The sequence below is a fragment of the Protomyctophum parallelum genome (assembly GCF_964188405.1).
Source record: "Protomyctophum parallelum genome assembly, chromosome: 9".
NCBI classification, from domain to species: domain Eukaryota; kingdom Metazoa; phylum Chordata; class Actinopteri; order Myctophiformes; family Myctophidae; genus Protomyctophum; species Protomyctophum parallelum.
This window is the reverse complement of record NC_139706.1, coordinates 8,652,712-8,671,279: the sequence shown is the minus strand read 5'-3', so window position 1 is coordinate 8,671,279 and position 18,568 is coordinate 8,652,712. Positions and strand designations below refer to the sequence as shown.

General features: G+C 40.1%; 2 protein-coding genes across 3 annotated transcripts; both read right to left on the bottom strand.

The window, feature by feature from the left end:
• Positions 1-1,131: 1,131 nt before the first annotated feature.
• On the bottom strand, positions 1,132-8,661 carry dhx40 (DEAH (Asp-Glu-Ala-His) box polypeptide 40). Of its 2 annotated transcripts, XM_083772556.1 has the most exons (17): positions 8,269-8,661; positions 7,786-7,931; positions 7,559-7,678; positions 6,628-6,864; positions 6,026-6,092; positions 5,790-5,921; positions 5,569-5,668; positions 5,347-5,433; positions 5,052-5,234; positions 4,820-4,900; positions 4,473-4,630; positions 3,841-3,955; positions 3,384-3,492; positions 3,168-3,262; positions 2,947-3,016; positions 2,028-2,256; positions 1,132-1,337 (listed from the first exon to the last, which is right to left on the bottom strand). In XM_083772556.1, the coding sequence occupies exons 1-17, from the start codon at positions 8,645-8,647 to the stop codon at positions 1,213-1,215; spliced, it is 2,433 nt and encodes an 810-aa protein (XP_083628682.1). In that variant the 5' UTR covers positions 8,648-8,661; the 3' UTR covers positions 1,132-1,212. The 2 variants fall into 2 exon arrangements, with proteins under 2 accessions (XP_083628682.1, XP_083628683.1); XM_083772557.1 differs by having other exon boundaries at positions 7,786-8,661.
• A 2,015-nt stretch (positions 8,662-10,676) lies between these two features.
• On the bottom strand, positions 10,677-18,041 carry LOC310863998 (uncharacterized protein; the record flags this gene model as incomplete). Its single annotated transcript, XM_083772531.1, has 11 exons — positions 10,677-10,931; positions 11,026-11,055; positions 11,162-11,221; positions 12,619-12,666; positions 13,482-13,670; positions 14,157-14,228; positions 14,816-14,869; positions 15,610-15,729; positions 16,447-16,606; positions 16,995-17,231; positions 18,033-18,041. 11 exons carry the CDS (start codon positions 18,039-18,041, stop codon positions 10,873-10,875), a joined length of 1,038 nt encoding a protein of 345 aa, XP_083628657.1. The 3' UTR covers positions 10,677-10,872.
• Between the last annotated feature and the right edge of the window lie 527 nt (positions 18,042-18,568).

The window sequence follows — 18,568 nt, the reverse complement described above, 5'->3', positions numbered from 1 at the left end:
CTGGCTATAGCACTCGAAGAAAAAAAATGTAATCGTGTTATTCGTGTAAGCTTTTTAATACATTTTAACACCACTTGTCTGCAGACAAATACATAATTATGTGGGGGGTTCTTGACAACATGAAAATGTTTGAGAATCACTGGTTCAAACACAATTATGAAACAAGGTTAACAAGCCCCCCAAAATACAGAAAAATCAGACCCGTACTGTACTTGTGCTGTATGTACTGTACAAGCCCTCATACCTGGACTTCGTGTGTGTGTTAGGCTGTGCAACAGTGACACTTGGTGGTGAACAAACGCTATAACGCTATTTTCGTGCTCGGACAGACCCAGCCACCCAGCCAGGGACAGACCCAGGGAGTCACCCAGGGACACACATAGCTGTCTATAGTGGTTGCAAAGTTGCACCACTCAAAAGCCCAAAAGGCGCTTACAATAGGCGGACATGGCAACACTGAACATACGCACACACAAACAGGACATGACGTACAGTGAAGTGAATACAAGGCCAGTGCGTGAGTGAGGGACCACCATGAGGGACCACCATGGGGGACCACTGACTGCATAGATAGATAATATACGTCTATTGACTGCACATGAACATCCATATGATTAAGGCGGCCCTACTGTGGATTTATAAATAGGATTAAATTAATACATATATATAAAATAAATAAATATACTACCTCTCAGACCCAAGACTTAGAATATGTTTACCACAATTCCATGCTGTATTGATGTGGAGAGATAACAGGAAAACGATCAAAATAACAATTCTTCTACATTCTCTAATTGTGTAGATTTCTTGTAAATTAGGTAATACAGATGTTTAACAATAATTTAACTCTTGAGAGCGTAAAATGAACCCAAATGAACATGTACAGGTCCATTTGGTTTCATTTTACGCTCTCAAGAGTTAAAGATCTATAAGGGTCCATTTGGTTACCAACTCCATCATCTAGCTGGGGACCACCTGGAATCCCTTCAAGGACCACTGGTGGTCCCCGGACCACAGGTTGAGAACCACTGATCTACTGTGACCTGTTTTAGTGGAAGGATTACGAAACAACCAATAGAGTAAAATGTATATAAAAAGATATTTATTGAAAAAATAACCTGGTATACCATTCAAAATGTCAAAATTGCAATATGATTTTGCACTTGGTCCTTGCTTCCCCCATGATGCGGCTGTTGTTTTACATTCAAAATTTCACTGTGGTTTGGATTGTTGTTGTCTCTCGTGCTTTCGCTGCAGATACCGAGCGCGGGCGTCACTGACGGCGCTCTCATCGTTTCGCTTCTCCAGTTTCCTCGCAGCATCCTCGGCCGACACCTCTGTCAAAAGAAACATTATTTATTACACCATAATTAGGGCATGACTTATAGCCACTATAATATATGGAGATACAGCTAATCTCTTTCTTAAATTGATTCAAACACTACATACAGACGATGCATGAATATCCTTTTACAGGGTGAGGGTTCCCACACATTTTTATCAAAGAATTTCCAAAACCTTTCCAGAATATTTAACCCAATTTCCAGTCTCTTAGACCAATGTGCAATGCCCAAATAAAGCATAGAATATAGAATGGCATAATTAAATTCCAAATTTTGGGCAAAACCTATCCCAGGGCATAGGATCACGCTGCAGCACCTTGTGCGCTTGTAGATTTATTCTTAATGTCACGTCCGGCACACATTAGGCTGCAATCACGCAGCCCGTTCGGTGGAAAACGACTTCTGTTACATAATGTTTTGGGAAATGTTTTTTATCAGTAGATAAAAACAATGTATATACTAATATTTATTCCAGGACCTTTGATAAATTCCACACCTTTCCCAGGACTGGAAAATGTTTGTTTTATTATTATTATTTCTTCATTTTCTAATTTCAAAATATTTCCAGGAAATTCATGGCGTGGGAACCCTGAGGTTTTTTATCCAAAGCATATGGGTAGTCTGTAGTCACAAAGGGACCAATCCCATTGCAATCTGAAATCACTGATTAAATGGGGGAAAAACCTGTAGGTCTTTTTGCTGCCTCTCTGGTCTCCCATTTAGCGATCTCTTCATCGGTCACCTCCTCCCTCGCCACACTGCTCAGTTCATAGACGTCCACCTCGTGAAGTTTGGGCAACAGGTCCTTTACCCAGTCGTAACGGATGGGGCACACGGTACGGATGTACACACGCGAGGTCACCAGCACATCGTGGAAAATGACCCAGTTCAGCTCTCCTTCATGGTCAAACAGCTTCGATGACAAAATGAGAAACAACAGAGCAAAGCAAAGTTACTATATTTAACCAGGGTAACTGGACTAAGCTCAAGAACTTGTTTACAGCCAGGCCCTGCTCATAGAACATTTCATGGTAGGGGTTCAATGCCTTGCTCAAGGGTACTTCAGCGGTGGTAATTTTAACGAGCCGGTCCGGGGATACGAACTAGCGACTTTCCGATATCAAGACCGCTCCGCAAACCGTTCGGCCACCGCTGCCCACACAAGGCCATTAAGAGTAAGACTGCACAGATTATGCTCAATGGCCAACACCTGCTTAGTGCTTCAAAATGTGCTGTAATATGATCTATGCATGTACCGGTATATAGGGCTGTCACGATTACAAATTTAAGTTGACGATTAATTGTCACACATACTTGTGAAGTTGTGATATAAAACAATATAATTGTGTTTTTGGCATTAAACATTGGAACATATGAATAAATAACACATTTTCTGTTTGCCTGGTAATCAGATTCCTATGTCATATATGGGATAGCACTTGTTTGAGCCAGAAAACCCCAGAGCACAGAAAATCTACTGAAAGTTAAAAGTTCAGGTTTTTTTGGGTTCAACGGAGCTCAGAAAACTTAAAAGAATTAAGAAAATTTACAAAAACGTTTTTTTTTGTATGTCACAATCCCTTAAAAAATTGAAAATGTTTACCGACGATGATGGATGAATGTGAACCATGGATCCGTGGCCGTCCATTGTGCAAAACACCTTTCCAATAGACCTAGAGTGATGGAGCAAATGTATACATACACGAAAGGGTGTGTGTGTGTATGTATATATATATATATATTATATATAAGGTCACAGTATAAAAAAGCAACTAAATGAAAATCTCTAAATGTGAATAATTTAAATGTAAACATGTACAATACCTTCTAGCAACATTAGTGAAGTATCCCGCGCAGAGGCAACGTCTGAAGAGTTCACTCTTATCCCCGTTGAACAACTCTACAGGGAAATCTCTCTTCTGAAAAGAAAATGACACGTCCATTCAATTATGTTCATCATCATCATCCATTTTACGTCTGGAGACTTTCGTCCAGGACAGGCTTCAGGTATAACACATGACAGCTCTCTCTCTCAGTGACCTGTTGGAGTCTCAAGAGGATATCTCTCAGCTGGGTCTCCACACTGAAGGCAGACTTCAGCGCCCTCCAGTGGATCCAGTTGTCCTTACACCACGCTGAGGGGGCATCACTGTAGAATAAAAAAAGGAAGAAAATATCTAGTTGGGTTTTTAATTATTTACAACAACATATTCTTTAGTTTTGGGTCTGAGAGGATAAATCTCATCAAATGGTGACCACCAAATGGAGAATAAATAATGGGGCGTGATATGCAAAAGATTGGCAACGAGTGGTCGCACAGCTCGTAGTGACGATGCAAAAAAAAAGCTTTTATTATGACCAACGTTTCGGCAACAAAATGCCTTCTTCAGGGTATGGCATCTAATTTCATACCACAAAAAAACTATGTTCTCTTGTTGCACCTTCTGCTTGTGCTTTTTGTTGTAAATAAATATTTGTAATCTGAAAAGTACTGTACCTGTCTTTGCACTGCTGGAACACACTCAGCAGCAGGGCAAAGTCATTGATACTGCCTGACTTGGCTGCCAGCTGCTTGTGTTTCTCGTCTGCCTCCTTCTGCTTCTCGGGGTGGCCTACAGAGAGTGACAGAGTAACATCAATATGGACTGAAATCCCACCTCGATAAACTCTCCTCCACCTTCGTCATTGCATTTGCCTTGCACTCACACACCTTACTGGGTCATATTTTATCACTAGTACTTGACCACAAGGTCTCTATAGAGCGTCGCAGTCCCGCCCCCTTTCATGACGACGACAGGCCCAGGACATAATTCCCCATGTATTTTTCCCATAGACATTTCAAAAAGTATTTATTTAAAGATCTGTAAGCCTTGAACAAAGCCAACTCGGATCGCGACAAATCATGACAACAAACGCAATATTTTGGGCCGAACAAATAATTACAAAGAAGAAAAACAGCAAAAAAAAGTGTTGTACATGGGGAATTATTTCCTGGGCCTGTCGTCGTCATGAAAGGGGGCGGGACTGCGACGCTCTACTCTGGGCATGTGACGTCATTAAAATACCATACCATGAAAAAAAAATCACCATTACACCACTGGGCACATGTGGTAGACACAAGTTGCTGACCTGGTCGAATGAAGATGTTCTCCACAGACAGCATGGATGCCACGGGGAGGAGCAGGTTCTCACAGCCAAAAGACGCAGCCTTGAGCAAAGCCCTGGTGAGCCCTGGCTGAAGAGGGAACTCCACCATCAGCTCTCCCAGACGGGTCACTACACCTCTCCTACAGAGTACAGACAAACACACCACGCAAAAGATGATCAACTCAATTTAACCAAGTATTAGATCTGTGAACAACATGGCATGATGGCATGATAGATAGGTCGACATAGTCATAGCTGTACATGCAGAATTTCACTGTAGGTTTCAAAGGGTTTTATATTTATGTCCATATGCAGGGTCACTTTCTTACCTGTCAATTGCATCACACTGATAGAGCTGTTTTAGAGCGTCCAGAATAAACCTCTCTTCTGGGCGGTCCAGGTATGGGAACCTTAAGACAGCATTCAGTGGAAGTAATCACAAGATACACACAAGATCCATGTTGAGTGTTACATCAGAAGAAATATGAATCTCCTGACGTAATTGTTACAGTGTACACTAGCCACTAGTGTACACAACAAATGGAATGGATGCCCATATACCTGATGACATCATGTACTCCCAGACACTTGAGTGTGAGTATTACTGCGGAAAGGCTGGTCCTCTGGATCTCTGGGACCGTGTATTCAAGCATGCATTTATCCCAGAATTCCTGTGTGTATATCCGAAAGCATTTCCCAGCCGAGGTTCTCCCGGCTCGGCCTGCTCTCTGCTGAGCTTCACTCCTAATCACACACAAATGTGGAGGTCCTTGGCATGAAAACGTTTGAGAACCACAGCTGTAATAATCGCTTAGCCGAATAATAATGTATGATTCTATGAAGTCCCCATACTCACTTTGCAATAGGCACCACCTCCAAAATATCCATGCCAACCCTTGAGTTGTGATTGAGCTGTTTTACAAATCCACTGTCAACAATGTACCTGTACGGAGAGCAAAGATGTAGTTGGATGAGAACAATAAACAATATAACATCAGCTTAGATCAGATATTTATTAATTTGATGCTTTGTGATACATGCAGGAAAGCCAACGACGTAACCAAAAGCTTTTTCTCACTTTATCCCATTGATGGTGAGAGATGTGGCTGCAATGTTGGTGGCTACTACACACTTCCTTATACCTGGAGGGGGTGCCTGAAAGATCTGCCTTTGCTGATCTGGTGTTAACGGACGGTACAAATAGTCAGTTTTGTCAGAGTAAATTTCATCATAATGGTGGCGCAACAAATAAATACTTGTTTAGAACATTGTTTAGCAGTGGTTGAAAATCTTACTTACCAGTGGGCATAGATCCATATAGGGGCAAAATAAGAAGGCCCTCCACGGTTTGGTCCTGTACATCATATCGGTAGTCAATGGACTCTGCTTTATCATACAGTATGTCACAAGCCTTCTCAATCTCAGCCTGGCCTGTAAAACATTTTTTATCGTTTTTGCATATTGGATTAATATCAGGTTTTTGTACAGTGCAATCTTGTTATTCAGTATCTAAGGACTCTCTATCAGTGGCTTACCTGTTAAAAACACCAGAATGTCCCCAGCCATTTCGCTGGTATGCACATCAAGGGCCACCTTCACAACCTTTTAAGCCAAAAGAGGTTATATGTATTACCAGTAATACATGGGTGCAACACACGGATACAGAGATATTCCAGATTAGTACAGTACAGTATGTTTGTTTTTGTAGTGTATTTTCTTAAGCATGTGAACCTGTGTAACATGTCTGCCTCTTGGCCAGTGCATACTTGCCAAACAGACTTTGTCTCAATGTATTTTGTTAATGGTTAAATAAAGGTCATATTTACTTCAAATAAGAAAGAAAAACGAACTATGCATTTCTCGCAAAACAACACTTCTTCTCAGGTGTCTCAGATGTGTTGCTCAAGAAGTTCTGATCTGATTCCGTTTGATGAAGAGCCGGGAGGCTCGAAACGTCATGTGAACTATGTTGTAAGGAACCTTAATAAATATTGTAAGCTTTGGAGCTAATTTCAGACCTTATCTTTTTTTCTTGCTCAAGAAGTTCAAAATCGAAAGTGAATAAATCTTCATATCATGATACTCAAAATAAAAACAAATAAATAATACAAAAACAAAACACAACCCGTCAACCCACCTCTTTCACATAGACAGAGTTGTCCAAGTCTTTGGGGCCTATGGCACTGCCAAACCTGCAGATGACAGGAAAGGTCCTCCCAGGAATAGTGAAGACAGGACAGTTGTCCAGGAAGGCTGAAAGCTTGTCTGTCTCCAACGTGGCTGACATCACTACAACCCTTAGCGGGAGTGAGCGGCCTTTAATGTCCTTACTGGGGTTGGAAAAGGTTTTCTTCAACAAACCCAACAGAATATCCTGTAAAAAGAAATCAGTACAACACAGATTTAGTTGTCTCTCTCTTGAGAATCAGATTGCTATTATTGTTCCCTTGTTGTGTTTTCTGTGATGTTGCCTTTTTGAACTGCATCATAAGACCATCCAAAATGTTTTACTATGTGAATTCTCGAGAGAGAAAAACGGTTTTATTTATATATTTTTAAAATGTAGGTGACTTTGTAACACTAACAATTCTAGTCTACTAGTTTGACATTCACTCAGTCAGAACTGGCCCCAGTAAACAATCCTTCACCTACACACTGTGTGTAAGTGACTCCTTCAAAACTGCTCTCAAAGGGCACCTACGGACGGCTGCAATTCGAAACTGGCCCCCGTAAAATCTGAATCCCCCACCCACCCCTGTTTCCCCTCACTGTATATGTTTCTTTTCCCTTTTTACCTCATATGATGATTTCTTTTTTACTATATAGTTTATATATTCGTACGTCTCTAAATGTTTGATGAATTGAAAATGGTGGGCCCTATTGGTCCTATTGGTCGTCCACTCACTGTTAACAGTTTTTGTATTGAGTTGTACTTGAAATGTACTGTAATTCCGCAAACTGTTAATAAATCAATCAATCAATCAAAAACCATGTACGTAGCAGAACATGACCTTTATTCAGAAGAAGGCAGACATACTTTGTTTGCACATAAGCAACAACAAACTCACCGTGTTGAGGCTTCGTTCATGGGCTTCGTCCAAAATCACCACACTGTACTGAGAAAGACCAGGATCTGCCAGGACTTCTCTGAGCAAACATCCATCGGTCAGGTATTTCAATACTGTGTCCTGAAAATGACAATTATGACATGCAATCATAATAGTCAGAAAGACATCACGTTTACATAAGATATGATGTGTATACATTACATAAAAGTACCTTATTTGTTCCTCACCTGTGTTGTACAGTCGTCAAAGCGTACTTGATAGCCAACCTCTCTACCAAGACTGCATTGCATTTCCTGCGCTACCCTCTGGGCCACTGTAATAGCTGCCACTCGCCTGGGTTGAGTGATGGCAATTTTGCCATCTTTGCAAAATCCTAATAGAGATCATAGTTAGTATCATTCCACAGGGGGTAGCAGTCTAATAACAATAATAATAAATCTGAGTGGGTAGTGGTACAATGCAAGTAATCAAATCTATGGCGACCATTAATTACAGGGGTCACCGCCACACCCCATGACCAAACTAACACATGGATGACCATTTCTGTCAGAGAGGATTGAGGACCCTTTTGTAAACAATTAAGTCTTAGTGCTTTTTCTGGTTTTTATTTTGTATTGAATTTGAGACTATTGACTAACTTATACTTTCCTTGAACTCTCTGTACCCATTCTGCAAACTGTTAATACGTTTTTCAATCAATCAATCCTTACCTGCTCGATATAAGTATTGTGGCAGTTGTGTGGTTTTCCCACTGCCAGTCTCTCCTGTCACCACTAAGAAGGGACTGTCTCTCACAGCATCAACTAGTTGGCTCTTATGCTGATAGATAGGCAGCTTCTTGGACTCATCAGTCGTGTCCCATTTCGTTCGTTTTTTTGACATATCTGTGGTCAGATGAAGGCCAGCTATGTATACCACCAGACTGGTGAAAGTTAAGGGTAATCGTTCGGAACACCACTCGGCCCTGGCCTGAATTAATAACGGTATCTGTAGTAATGTAATTACTTTTTGTGCAGAAAAAGTCCAACAAAAAAGACAAGGAGCCGGCTGCGATAACTTCCGCCAACACAATCTCATCCGTGTTGTCATTGGGCGAAGTTAAGATCACGTGACTGAAAACTCCTCCACATAAGCACTGTTTCCCAAACACTGGGTCGGGACCCATTTGTGGGTCACGGACACATTTTTATGGGTCCCTTTATTTATTGGTTCCATAAATTAGAAAACAAAATGTTTAAGAAGAAGTGAAAATAGCCGATCTATAAGCTTCATTAATTGCAATTTATTTTGGATCAAATCAAATCTTAGATTGACTGGCCTAGTAGTCTCTCTCTCTCCCTCTCTCTCTCTCTCTCTCTCTCTCTCTCTCTCTTTCAGTAAACAATGGAGGAATGGAACACCTTTCCAGAACAATAGAGGGGGTGAGCCATTCATTAACCATGCATAATTGTCATTTGACCAACAACAACAAAACTGGTTCTAAATGTTCTCCTTTGACAAACAACATTGATTCTAAATGTTCTAATATGATAAATAAGGTCAAATAAACATATCCGTGCTTTGGGGCGAGATATCCACGCTGTGGGGCGAGATATCCGGATGACTCGCCCCAATTCATATGAAATTATTTGTTATGTTGACTTAAAATGGAAACATTTAGGCCTAAAGAGGCCATTTGTTGTCTCCACCAGGCCGAAGGCATGGGGGGTATGTGCACTCCGTCCGTGTGTGTGTGTGTGTGTGTGTGTGTGTGTGTGTGTGTGTGTGTGTGTGTGTGTGTGTGTGTGTGTGTGTGTGTGTGTGTGTGTGTGTGTGTGTGTGTGTGTGTGTGTCCCCGTGAGCAGCTAATCTCGGCCACCGTTAACCCGGTCGATGCCAAATTTTGCACACACACTCCCTGGATGCCAACGATGAACCTCTGCCCCAAACTTTCCAGAACGGCCTGTTATAGCGCCACCAGGAGGCTGCTTTGTGCAAAACAAGTTTTTGCACAGTACACCTACAGATTTTGTCCAAACATCATGCAAATTGGTACACAGTCTCTCTAGAGCCATTCAACAGATTTCTCAGACTCCATCCTGATTGGTTAAGATTGCCTTCCAAAGTTCACAGGAGTGCTCAGTTTCAAACAAAATGCTGCAAATCATGAACACATCGCGTGATTTCCGTGAAATTGTGCACCCACATTCCCACTAGGCCGAGGACGAAATGCCACATGAACAATTTCAACTCAGCCTCAAGGTGGCGCTATAACTGGCCGAAAAGTGTTTTTACCTCTAACTGCACAGATCTGTGGATAACTTTGTATGCCAACTCCCTATAAGGCCAAGGAAAAACCTACATTCCTATCCTGGTGGAGACCTGTGCACAGAAGGGCACTTTTTCTAGTTTTAAATAATTCCTCATCTAAAAATAGACATGTGGCATCACACTCCTTTATTTCTTCTGTACACACTACACAATGGTTAAAATGAAGCATTCAGCCTTTGATTTGTTAAAGCATTAAAGCCTTTGATTTGTTAAACTAAACTAAAAAAAAGCAAAACAAAATTCTCCATAGAAATAAAGCATTCATATACACTGTAGGCTACTGCATTTTCTTTTGGATCTTTTTACGCATATTCTACTCTACTGGAAGCCCCCATAGGTCCTATATGTTAGACCCAGAAATGTTGGTTATAAACCTTTGTTTTATGATTCAGATGTCATCAGCACATTTGGGAAAAAAGGCAGTTTTTAGCCCAAGGAGTGTTTTCTGTGCAAAACTAATGCTTGGAATGGATCCAAGCATTTGACACGTGACATGCTAAAAGAATGATTACATTTTATTTGTTTTGCTTTTGCTTTATGTTATTAATGGTATGGTCACATAATGCTAATTACTCAAATTGCTCAACGTGCAACTTTTAGCAACCAAGCTCTTAGAGTATATATAACTCTATGACCAAGCTGAATTGCATCCATTAGGCCATCCATGTCTATCATAAAAGTTTATAGTAATCACCATTGGGCTCATGAAAATTCCAGTAGACTAGCAGTTTTTCTTTACAATACAATAAAGGTAAACACTAGAGGGCAGCGTGGAAGGCAAATTTAATCCATAATAAACATACCGGTAGGCTAGTTATTAAAAAGCTATTCATATCATATCATATCCAATAGAAATATAGACAGATGCGCAAACAAGTTATGCAAGCTATGAAATACATATTCCAAAGTAACAGTATAATTATTTATCATTAGTTAGTTAGCCTACTTAAATATTCAATGAGCAGTTTCACATAGTTTGAAAACATTTGTTTTTCCTTTGCTGTTTAGAGTTTGTTGAGCTGGTCTGTGCTGCTGTTGTAGATAGGGTTTTTATATTCACATTCTGAAAGGGATTAAAGAGAACATTATAGACCACAATAAATGAAACACAGAATTTTCTGAGCAGTTTAGATCAACAGATTATTACTGCCACTCACTTTGTTTATCCTTCTTCCTCCAAAAACTAACTGCAGGAAAGAGAAAACTTTTAGGATGAATTAAACAGACACACATGCACATGTGTGTTGTGCGTGCGTGCGTGCATGCATGCGTTATACATTAGGCTACAGTTACCTCTGTGACGATTTTCAGTTTGTGATGATGCAGCCTGCTGGTTGATCTCAGCTTGGTTTGCTGTGAAGTGTGATGGTAGTAATAAGAATAAGAATAAGAATAAGAATAAGAATAAGAATAAGAATAAGAATAAGAATAAGAATAAGAATAAGAATAAGAATAAGAATAAGAAGAAAAAGAGGAAGAAGAAGAGGAAGAGGAAGAGGAAGAGGAAGAGGAAGAGGAAGAGGAAGAAGAAGAAGAAGATTGATTGATTGATTGATTTATTAAGTTTGCAGAATTACAGTACATTTCAAGTACAACTCAATACAAAAACTGTTAACACCATAAAGCATTACACTTGTTTACAATAGGGCCCACCATTTTCAATTCATCAAAACATTTAGAGACGTACAAATATACACAACTATATAGTAAAAAAGAAATCATCATAGGAGGTAAAAAGGGAAAATAAACATATACAGTGAGGGGGAACAGGGGTGGGTGGGGGTGCAGTCCGTAGGTGCCCTTTGAGAGCAGTTTTGAAGGAGTCAAGGGATTTGCATGTCTTAATGACTGTTGGTAGGGCGTTCCACATTTTGGTGGCATAGGAGCGAAATTAATTTAATCCCTTGTTTGTGCCGAATCTGGGTTGCACATGGTTTGTTGAACTCCCTCTGGTGTTGTGGGTGTGGACTTCGTTGACATTAAGGAAGTATTTAGACAGGTACATGGGTATCTTGGTGGTGTAGCGAATCTTGTGGACAAGACCCATTGCAAGGTGCTGTACTCTGTCGTCAACCCTAAGCCATTCCAGCCTGTCAAAGTGGGCAGGGGTGAGGTGGGTTCGGGGAGTGAGGCCAAGTAGTAGCCTGACCAGTTTGTTTTGGGAAGTCTGGAGCCTTGTTTTAAGGGCCTTAGAGGTGCTGTGGTACTAGGAGGTGCAAGCGTAGTCGAAGAAATCTTGTACGAGGGCTCCTGTTAGGGTCTTCAAGGTGTTTTTGTTGACCAGTGAGGAGATCCTGTATAGGAATCTTGTTCTTTGGTTGACCTTTTTGATTACGTTGGTGGCCATTTTATCACCGGAAAGATTTGCCTCCAGGATGGAACCTATAGGTCATTTCATCTTTTCGTGTGATAATATTGTCACCCACTCTAACCAAGAAGCCATCTATCTGCCTTGCTGAGATTACTATTTGATCCAAATAGAATGGATTCAGTTTTTCCCAGGTGTAAAGATAGTTTGTTATCAGCGAGTCAGTTCAGAGCTGAGGGCCTTTTCAACCTGCAGTTTGTTCCTGTCTGAGACCAGCAGTGCTGAGTCATCTGCGAACAGGAACAAATTGCAGTCACAAGCTGATGTCAAGAAGTAGAAGAAGAATAAGTCAAGAAGAAGAAGAAGAAGAAGAAGAAGAAGAAGTCGAAGAAGAAGAAGAAGAAGAAGAAGAAGAGTGATGTATAGTAAATATTAATTTTACCATAATAATGTCGATTGAGACTTGCTTGTCGTAATCGGCTGATGAGTTCTGAAATGGAACATAAGTTAGATTTACTTTCATGGTATAGACAAGACAATTCATGATAATGGCAACAAAAATAATAATATGTTAAACACAGCTAGAAAAGCATGAGAACTGCGTGGGCTCGCTGAAAACCTGCAATGTGTATGATGTACAGCAGTAGAACATGTATTAAAGCTGAAGAAAAACCATTTTCAATTCATACATCAAAACATTTAGAGACATACGAATATACACTTATATATAGCCAAATACAGGAAATCATCATAGGAGGTAAAAAGGAAAAAAAAAGCATATACAGTGAGGGGGAAAAGGGGTGGGTGGGGAATCAGATTTTACGGGGGCCAGTTTCGAATTGCAGCCGTCGTAACTCCGTACGTGCCCTTTGAGAGCAGTTTTGAAGGAGTCATGTCTTAATGACTGTTGGGCGTTCCACATTTTGGGAGTATTTAGTCCCTTGTTTGTGCCGAATCTGGGTTGCACATGGTTTGTTGAACTCCCTCTGGTGTGGGTGTGGACTTTGTTGAAATTAAGGAAGTATTTAGACAGGTACATGGGTATCTTGGTAGTGTATCGAATCTTGTGGTCCAGTCACCAGACCAGACCCATTGCAAGATGCTGTACTCTGTCGTCAACCCTAAGCCATTCCAGCCTGTCAAAGTGGGCAGGGGTTTGGTGGGTCCTATATGTGGAAGTAGTTAGATGGCAAAAAAACATGGCTGTAGAGAACTACATGTGTTCTCACTGGACTCTGGAGCGAGCTCACAATTATGTTCAAATAAATGAAGTACAATAATATTGCGTCGGAGACCATTACATACCTCTGTGAAAACCCTGGTTTCTGCCATGGACCTTCATTCTGGACACATTGCAATGATTTGTGGTCGAATGTTGTTGAATGTCAGTTTGCTCTGTTTGGTTTCTTGCTGCATGACATATAATCCCAGTTGGATCTTCTTGGTCATTGGTTAAATCACTGGAATGTCTGTCTGGGTCATGCTCAGCATTGTCTATATCGAGTGAACAGAAAATGAAATCTGATCAGACCTTGCCCTTTCCCACCCACAGTTTTGCTATTTGGGAATCTATGAAATGAATAATGGAAAGGGTTAACTGAATTATAAATGTGTGCAACATGGTACTTTGATGATAAAGAGCAGAAGACAAATATGGATGAAATTCTGTGAGAGAAACAAAAGTAATGCATACACACCATAAATAGCTGGAATATTGTGGGCTCCTATGAAGGAAGAAGAAATACAATAGGCCTACATTATAAATATTAGATATTAAATCAATATAGAGATTATGTGCTTATTAAGTTGTTTATGTAGCCTATAAGGAAGAACATTTTAAAACAAGAAGCTGCTCTAAGCTCACAATGCGCTAGTTTCGGCTCTTGGCTTTAGAGTTACAAATGGGCAAAACGTGGATAAATGCCAATGATATTCTTAAAATCTGAAGTTTAGTAATACAGTGCGTGTGTGTGAGATTACCGGTGCTCTCATGACGTCCCGCTCTGTCTATGTTCTCTGTGTCACCTCCTGAAGGTGTGCCACTGCATACAGCTAGTACATTATTACAAAAAAGAAAGAAAAACATTAAAGGGAAAACGTTGTTATTCACATTTTTGGCAAATGTTTTTGCTCATTTATGAACTGAACATGTATCCAATGTAACAGAGAGAGTAATGCTTTGCATGGCAGTGCACAGTGCTGGAGGTGTAGGTTATACTATGCACATTTTTTGGGGAAACCCTCTGTATCGGTGTGATGCCTATCCATAATATCATATCCATCCAAATGCAGTACATTATATACACAGTGGCTGAACAACACTAATTTAAATGAGAATTATTATTAAAATGGAAACATGGTCACAAAGTCCACATCTGAATTAATTCCCATCTAACGTGCAGCACACTCTAAAAACAAATGGTGCTATATATTGCACCAAAAGCGGTTATTTGGTTAATAATCATATAGCAGATCAATTTTTTATTCTATATATCACCTATCTTTGAAAAAAAGGTGCTGTTATAGCTCCTCCTCGTCAGCCATCCTAAAGAACAGCTGACTGCGAGGTATATAGTGCAAACACAACGACACTAGGGTTCATACATGTATGTAGTGCTGCAGAAGTGGAAACCCTGTACCTATATTGGCAGGACAGTTCACATAGTCGTCTGGGGGACTTTCAATCCAAAGCCCTAACATGGAATAAAATGCAGTTTTTATATTAGTAATCATTCACTTTGTCAGTCCACCCTTCTGTCCAATGTGACCATCCATCCATGATGCATCTTCATCCATGACGTAGAACAGTGGTTTTCAACCAGTGGTCCTTGAGGGGGTTCCAGGTGGTCCCCAACTGAGTTGGTAACCAAATGGATAGATCTTTGACTCTTGAGAGTGTAAAATGAAACGGGTCCATTTGGTTTCATATAATGGACCTTGATGTGAAAAGGGTTGAAAACCACTGATCTATAACACAGACGTTTTCAGCCGAGACCCAAGAGATACATTTCCAAACACAACAAAAAAATCCATTAGGAATTAATCACTTCAATCACAAAGGACAAAGGATATTCTGACATTATGCAGTATACTGTATATGTATTTGAAGACTACTATCAATTGTGTGTCTGACGTGATTGCACTTTTGGTACAAGATGGCTGTGAAGTCATGTTGTCTACACGGGACAGAGGAAATTGTCTCACCTACTGTATATGAAACTATGAATGTGACACTTCCGGTGTCTGCACTGTAGCAGACAACGCTGATGAAGGCTTGAGGGTCGAAACGCGTTCGTTGTGCTGCTCTGCAGCGTACCATGCCAACCATTTAATGAATTAAAAGTGCCTTAAAACAAGAGTTCCATGAGTGCTGGTTTTCTCGTTTAGAGATTTTTCTGTACAGATATTATACAGAGGACATTCAAGAACTCACGTGCACACTTCACACAGCTGTAGCAGCAGGCACCCAGGACCAGGATGGTAGCAGCCACACCGGCTGACACGTAAACTAGCAGCCTGATGTCGTCTGCAGCCTCTGCACTCGTTTCTGCGCCTGAACAGGAAGTGGTATAGATTTACGACGAAGATGCATCTTGCTTACAGGAAATGTTAACTCATGAGAGGCCTTCGTTCGCACGCGAGAAACAGCAGATCAGGTGTAGGGTTTGTGTGACTGTGACCACAACCACATGAAGAAGAGACATTGCACATAGAAAAGACGGTTGGAGGATGTCACTGGAAATTGTACTTTTTCACAAGGCTATCTATCCATGTTGATACATACATACTTACTTATTACTGACACTTGTGTGTCAGTAATAACTTGTATTGCAAAAATAATCCACCAAAAAACTGTTTTGTGGGACAAAATTCTACCCCCTAAAATCGGCACAAACATGGGGATGAATGCATTCTTCTGATATTCTGCCACCAAAATGTGCAATGCCCTACAACCAGCCATAATTTATTGCTCCTGTATTGATGATGATTGGTTTGTATTGTATTGTATGTCTTTATTGTATGTCTTTATGATTTAATGCATATAGAAACACAGTGGAACAAGCCATCAAGGCTTTTTGTGCATTGCTAGCGTAATTGTACTTGGTTTGCAACTTGTTAATAAAGTATTCAATCCATCAATCAATCAATCAATCAGCCACTTTTACCACTATTCTGAACTTTATATTTTGGGCATTTCACTTATGCACAGTCAATCAAATCTACATAATTTTGCTGTTGACGTATATTCATTATTCAAGTGTTTTCTCACCCTGTTCCGCATGCTGCTCAACTTGTACTTGGTGAAACTCATTGCCGTTCTCACAGCGGTAACATCCCAGGTCAGAGGGCTGCAGGTCGTCGATGCGGATGGAATAGTTCCCTTCGCTGCCCTGGAAAGGGAAGACTTTCAGTCGGCCATAGCGGGGATCCTGGAACCGGTGTTGATTTTGACAGAAATGTTTGATTTAGTTTTTTAAATACAGACTTTAGTCTTTTAAAGTCTTAAAAAAGTCTTTTTAGTCTTGTATTTAGTTTTAGTCACATTTTAGTCAACTGAAATGTTTTAGTGTTAGTCTAGTTTTAGTTGCTATTTTCAGCATGCAACCATGCATGCCACTAACATTTTTGTCAGGTTTTTATTTGTTGACGAATTCTTCATTATATTTAAGGTAAATCCAGACTGTTAGTCTTATAGTTTTAGTCATCATAGCTTATAGTTCTTATTTAGTTTTTATTCAGTTGTCCTCTGAGAAAAAAGGCATAGTCGTTGAGCATTTTTCGTCATAGTTTTAAGTCAACGAAATCAACACTATATACCTGGAAGTGAACTTTCCCTCCAGACGTGAGGTTGACTAGAACTTTCCCTTCAGACGTGAGGTTGACTAGAACTTTCCCTTCAGACGTGAGGTTGAGCAGCTCAGAAGAAGCATGGTACCATGACACCCAGTAGTCAACGGTGAAGGTCGTGGAAGTGTCTCCGAAACTGCACAGGAGCATCACAGACGAGTGGTCTGACCGTCTCAAGGCCAAAGGAATCCTGGCAATTACCTTCACCTACAGTACATGGGGAGGGAGGGTATACAATGACCTTCACCTACAGTACATGGGGAGGGAGGGTATACAATGACCTTCACCTACACTAGTACATGGGGAGGGAGCGTATACAATGACCTTCACCTACAGTACATGCAGGGGAGGGAGCGTATACACGAAAGACATTCATTCAAGAGATTACTTTTACTTTATAGTAACTTAAATTAATGGTGTCGGGTGATCAAAAGAAGACACCCAGAGATTCAGAAATGAAAGGATTCTGTAACAGGACTGCAGCAGCAAAACTATATGTAATAATACATGTATTAAAGAAACAAGAGAGGTTGGAAACACAAAATGATTCCAATCCCTTCTGCAAATAGCATCTGATCAAAAACATATATTGTTAAAATCAAATAAATAAAATTAAAAAATAACGTACGCATGCATGCACGCACACACACACACGCAGTGTTTTAACTGTATATTGTAAAAGACGATTAATAAGCAGCTTATAAAGGTTATTCATTGCTGTAATGATACAATCGTTATTTCAATTGCTGTAAATAGCTAGCGAGTTCAAATATCAGTTTGATTTTGATTTCACAACATCATTGAAAATAACCAGATTATTCTCCTAAGTTTATTTTATTACACACGCTTTCATTAAGAAAAAGGGAGTAAAAAGTGTATACTATATACATGTGACTTACCGTTTGTAGGTGGAGATAAACACAATAACAGGCTTATATATAAAAGCCAGTATTTGTCTGCGTTTACCAAGAGCATCTTGTATTGTATGATAGTTAAGGAGCAGTTTACCGAGAGCATCTTGTATTGTATGATAGTTAAGGAGCAGGCTAAGCTTTTTGCAGGCATCACTGAACAAAACCACTGCACTGTATTTTGGTCACTCCCTGAAACGTGCTGAGCTCACCTAACAGAGCAGAAATATGACTGATACTTGAGATGACTTCTATTTATTGACGCTACACAAGCACAGTCATATTTATTTTATACTGTGTGTATTTATTATAATGACATACAACGCACATACAGTATAAGAACAACAATATTGGAGATGATTAGGGATGTCAAAATAACTGGGTTAACTTAATTTGTGAAATGAATTAGATTAAATGTTTTTACACAATTAATGCACCGCCCCATACATCCCATAATCCCATCCACTCTGCACTATAATCATCACTCTGGTATCTGATCGCTGATCCAAAGACTAAAACATAAATACATGTTAAATGTATATCCTCCTTCTGTCTTTTATCTTTCCATTCCCACAACAATATACAGAAAAATGTGGCATATTTTGGATATTTGGAATTCGTTCGAATGGTGAT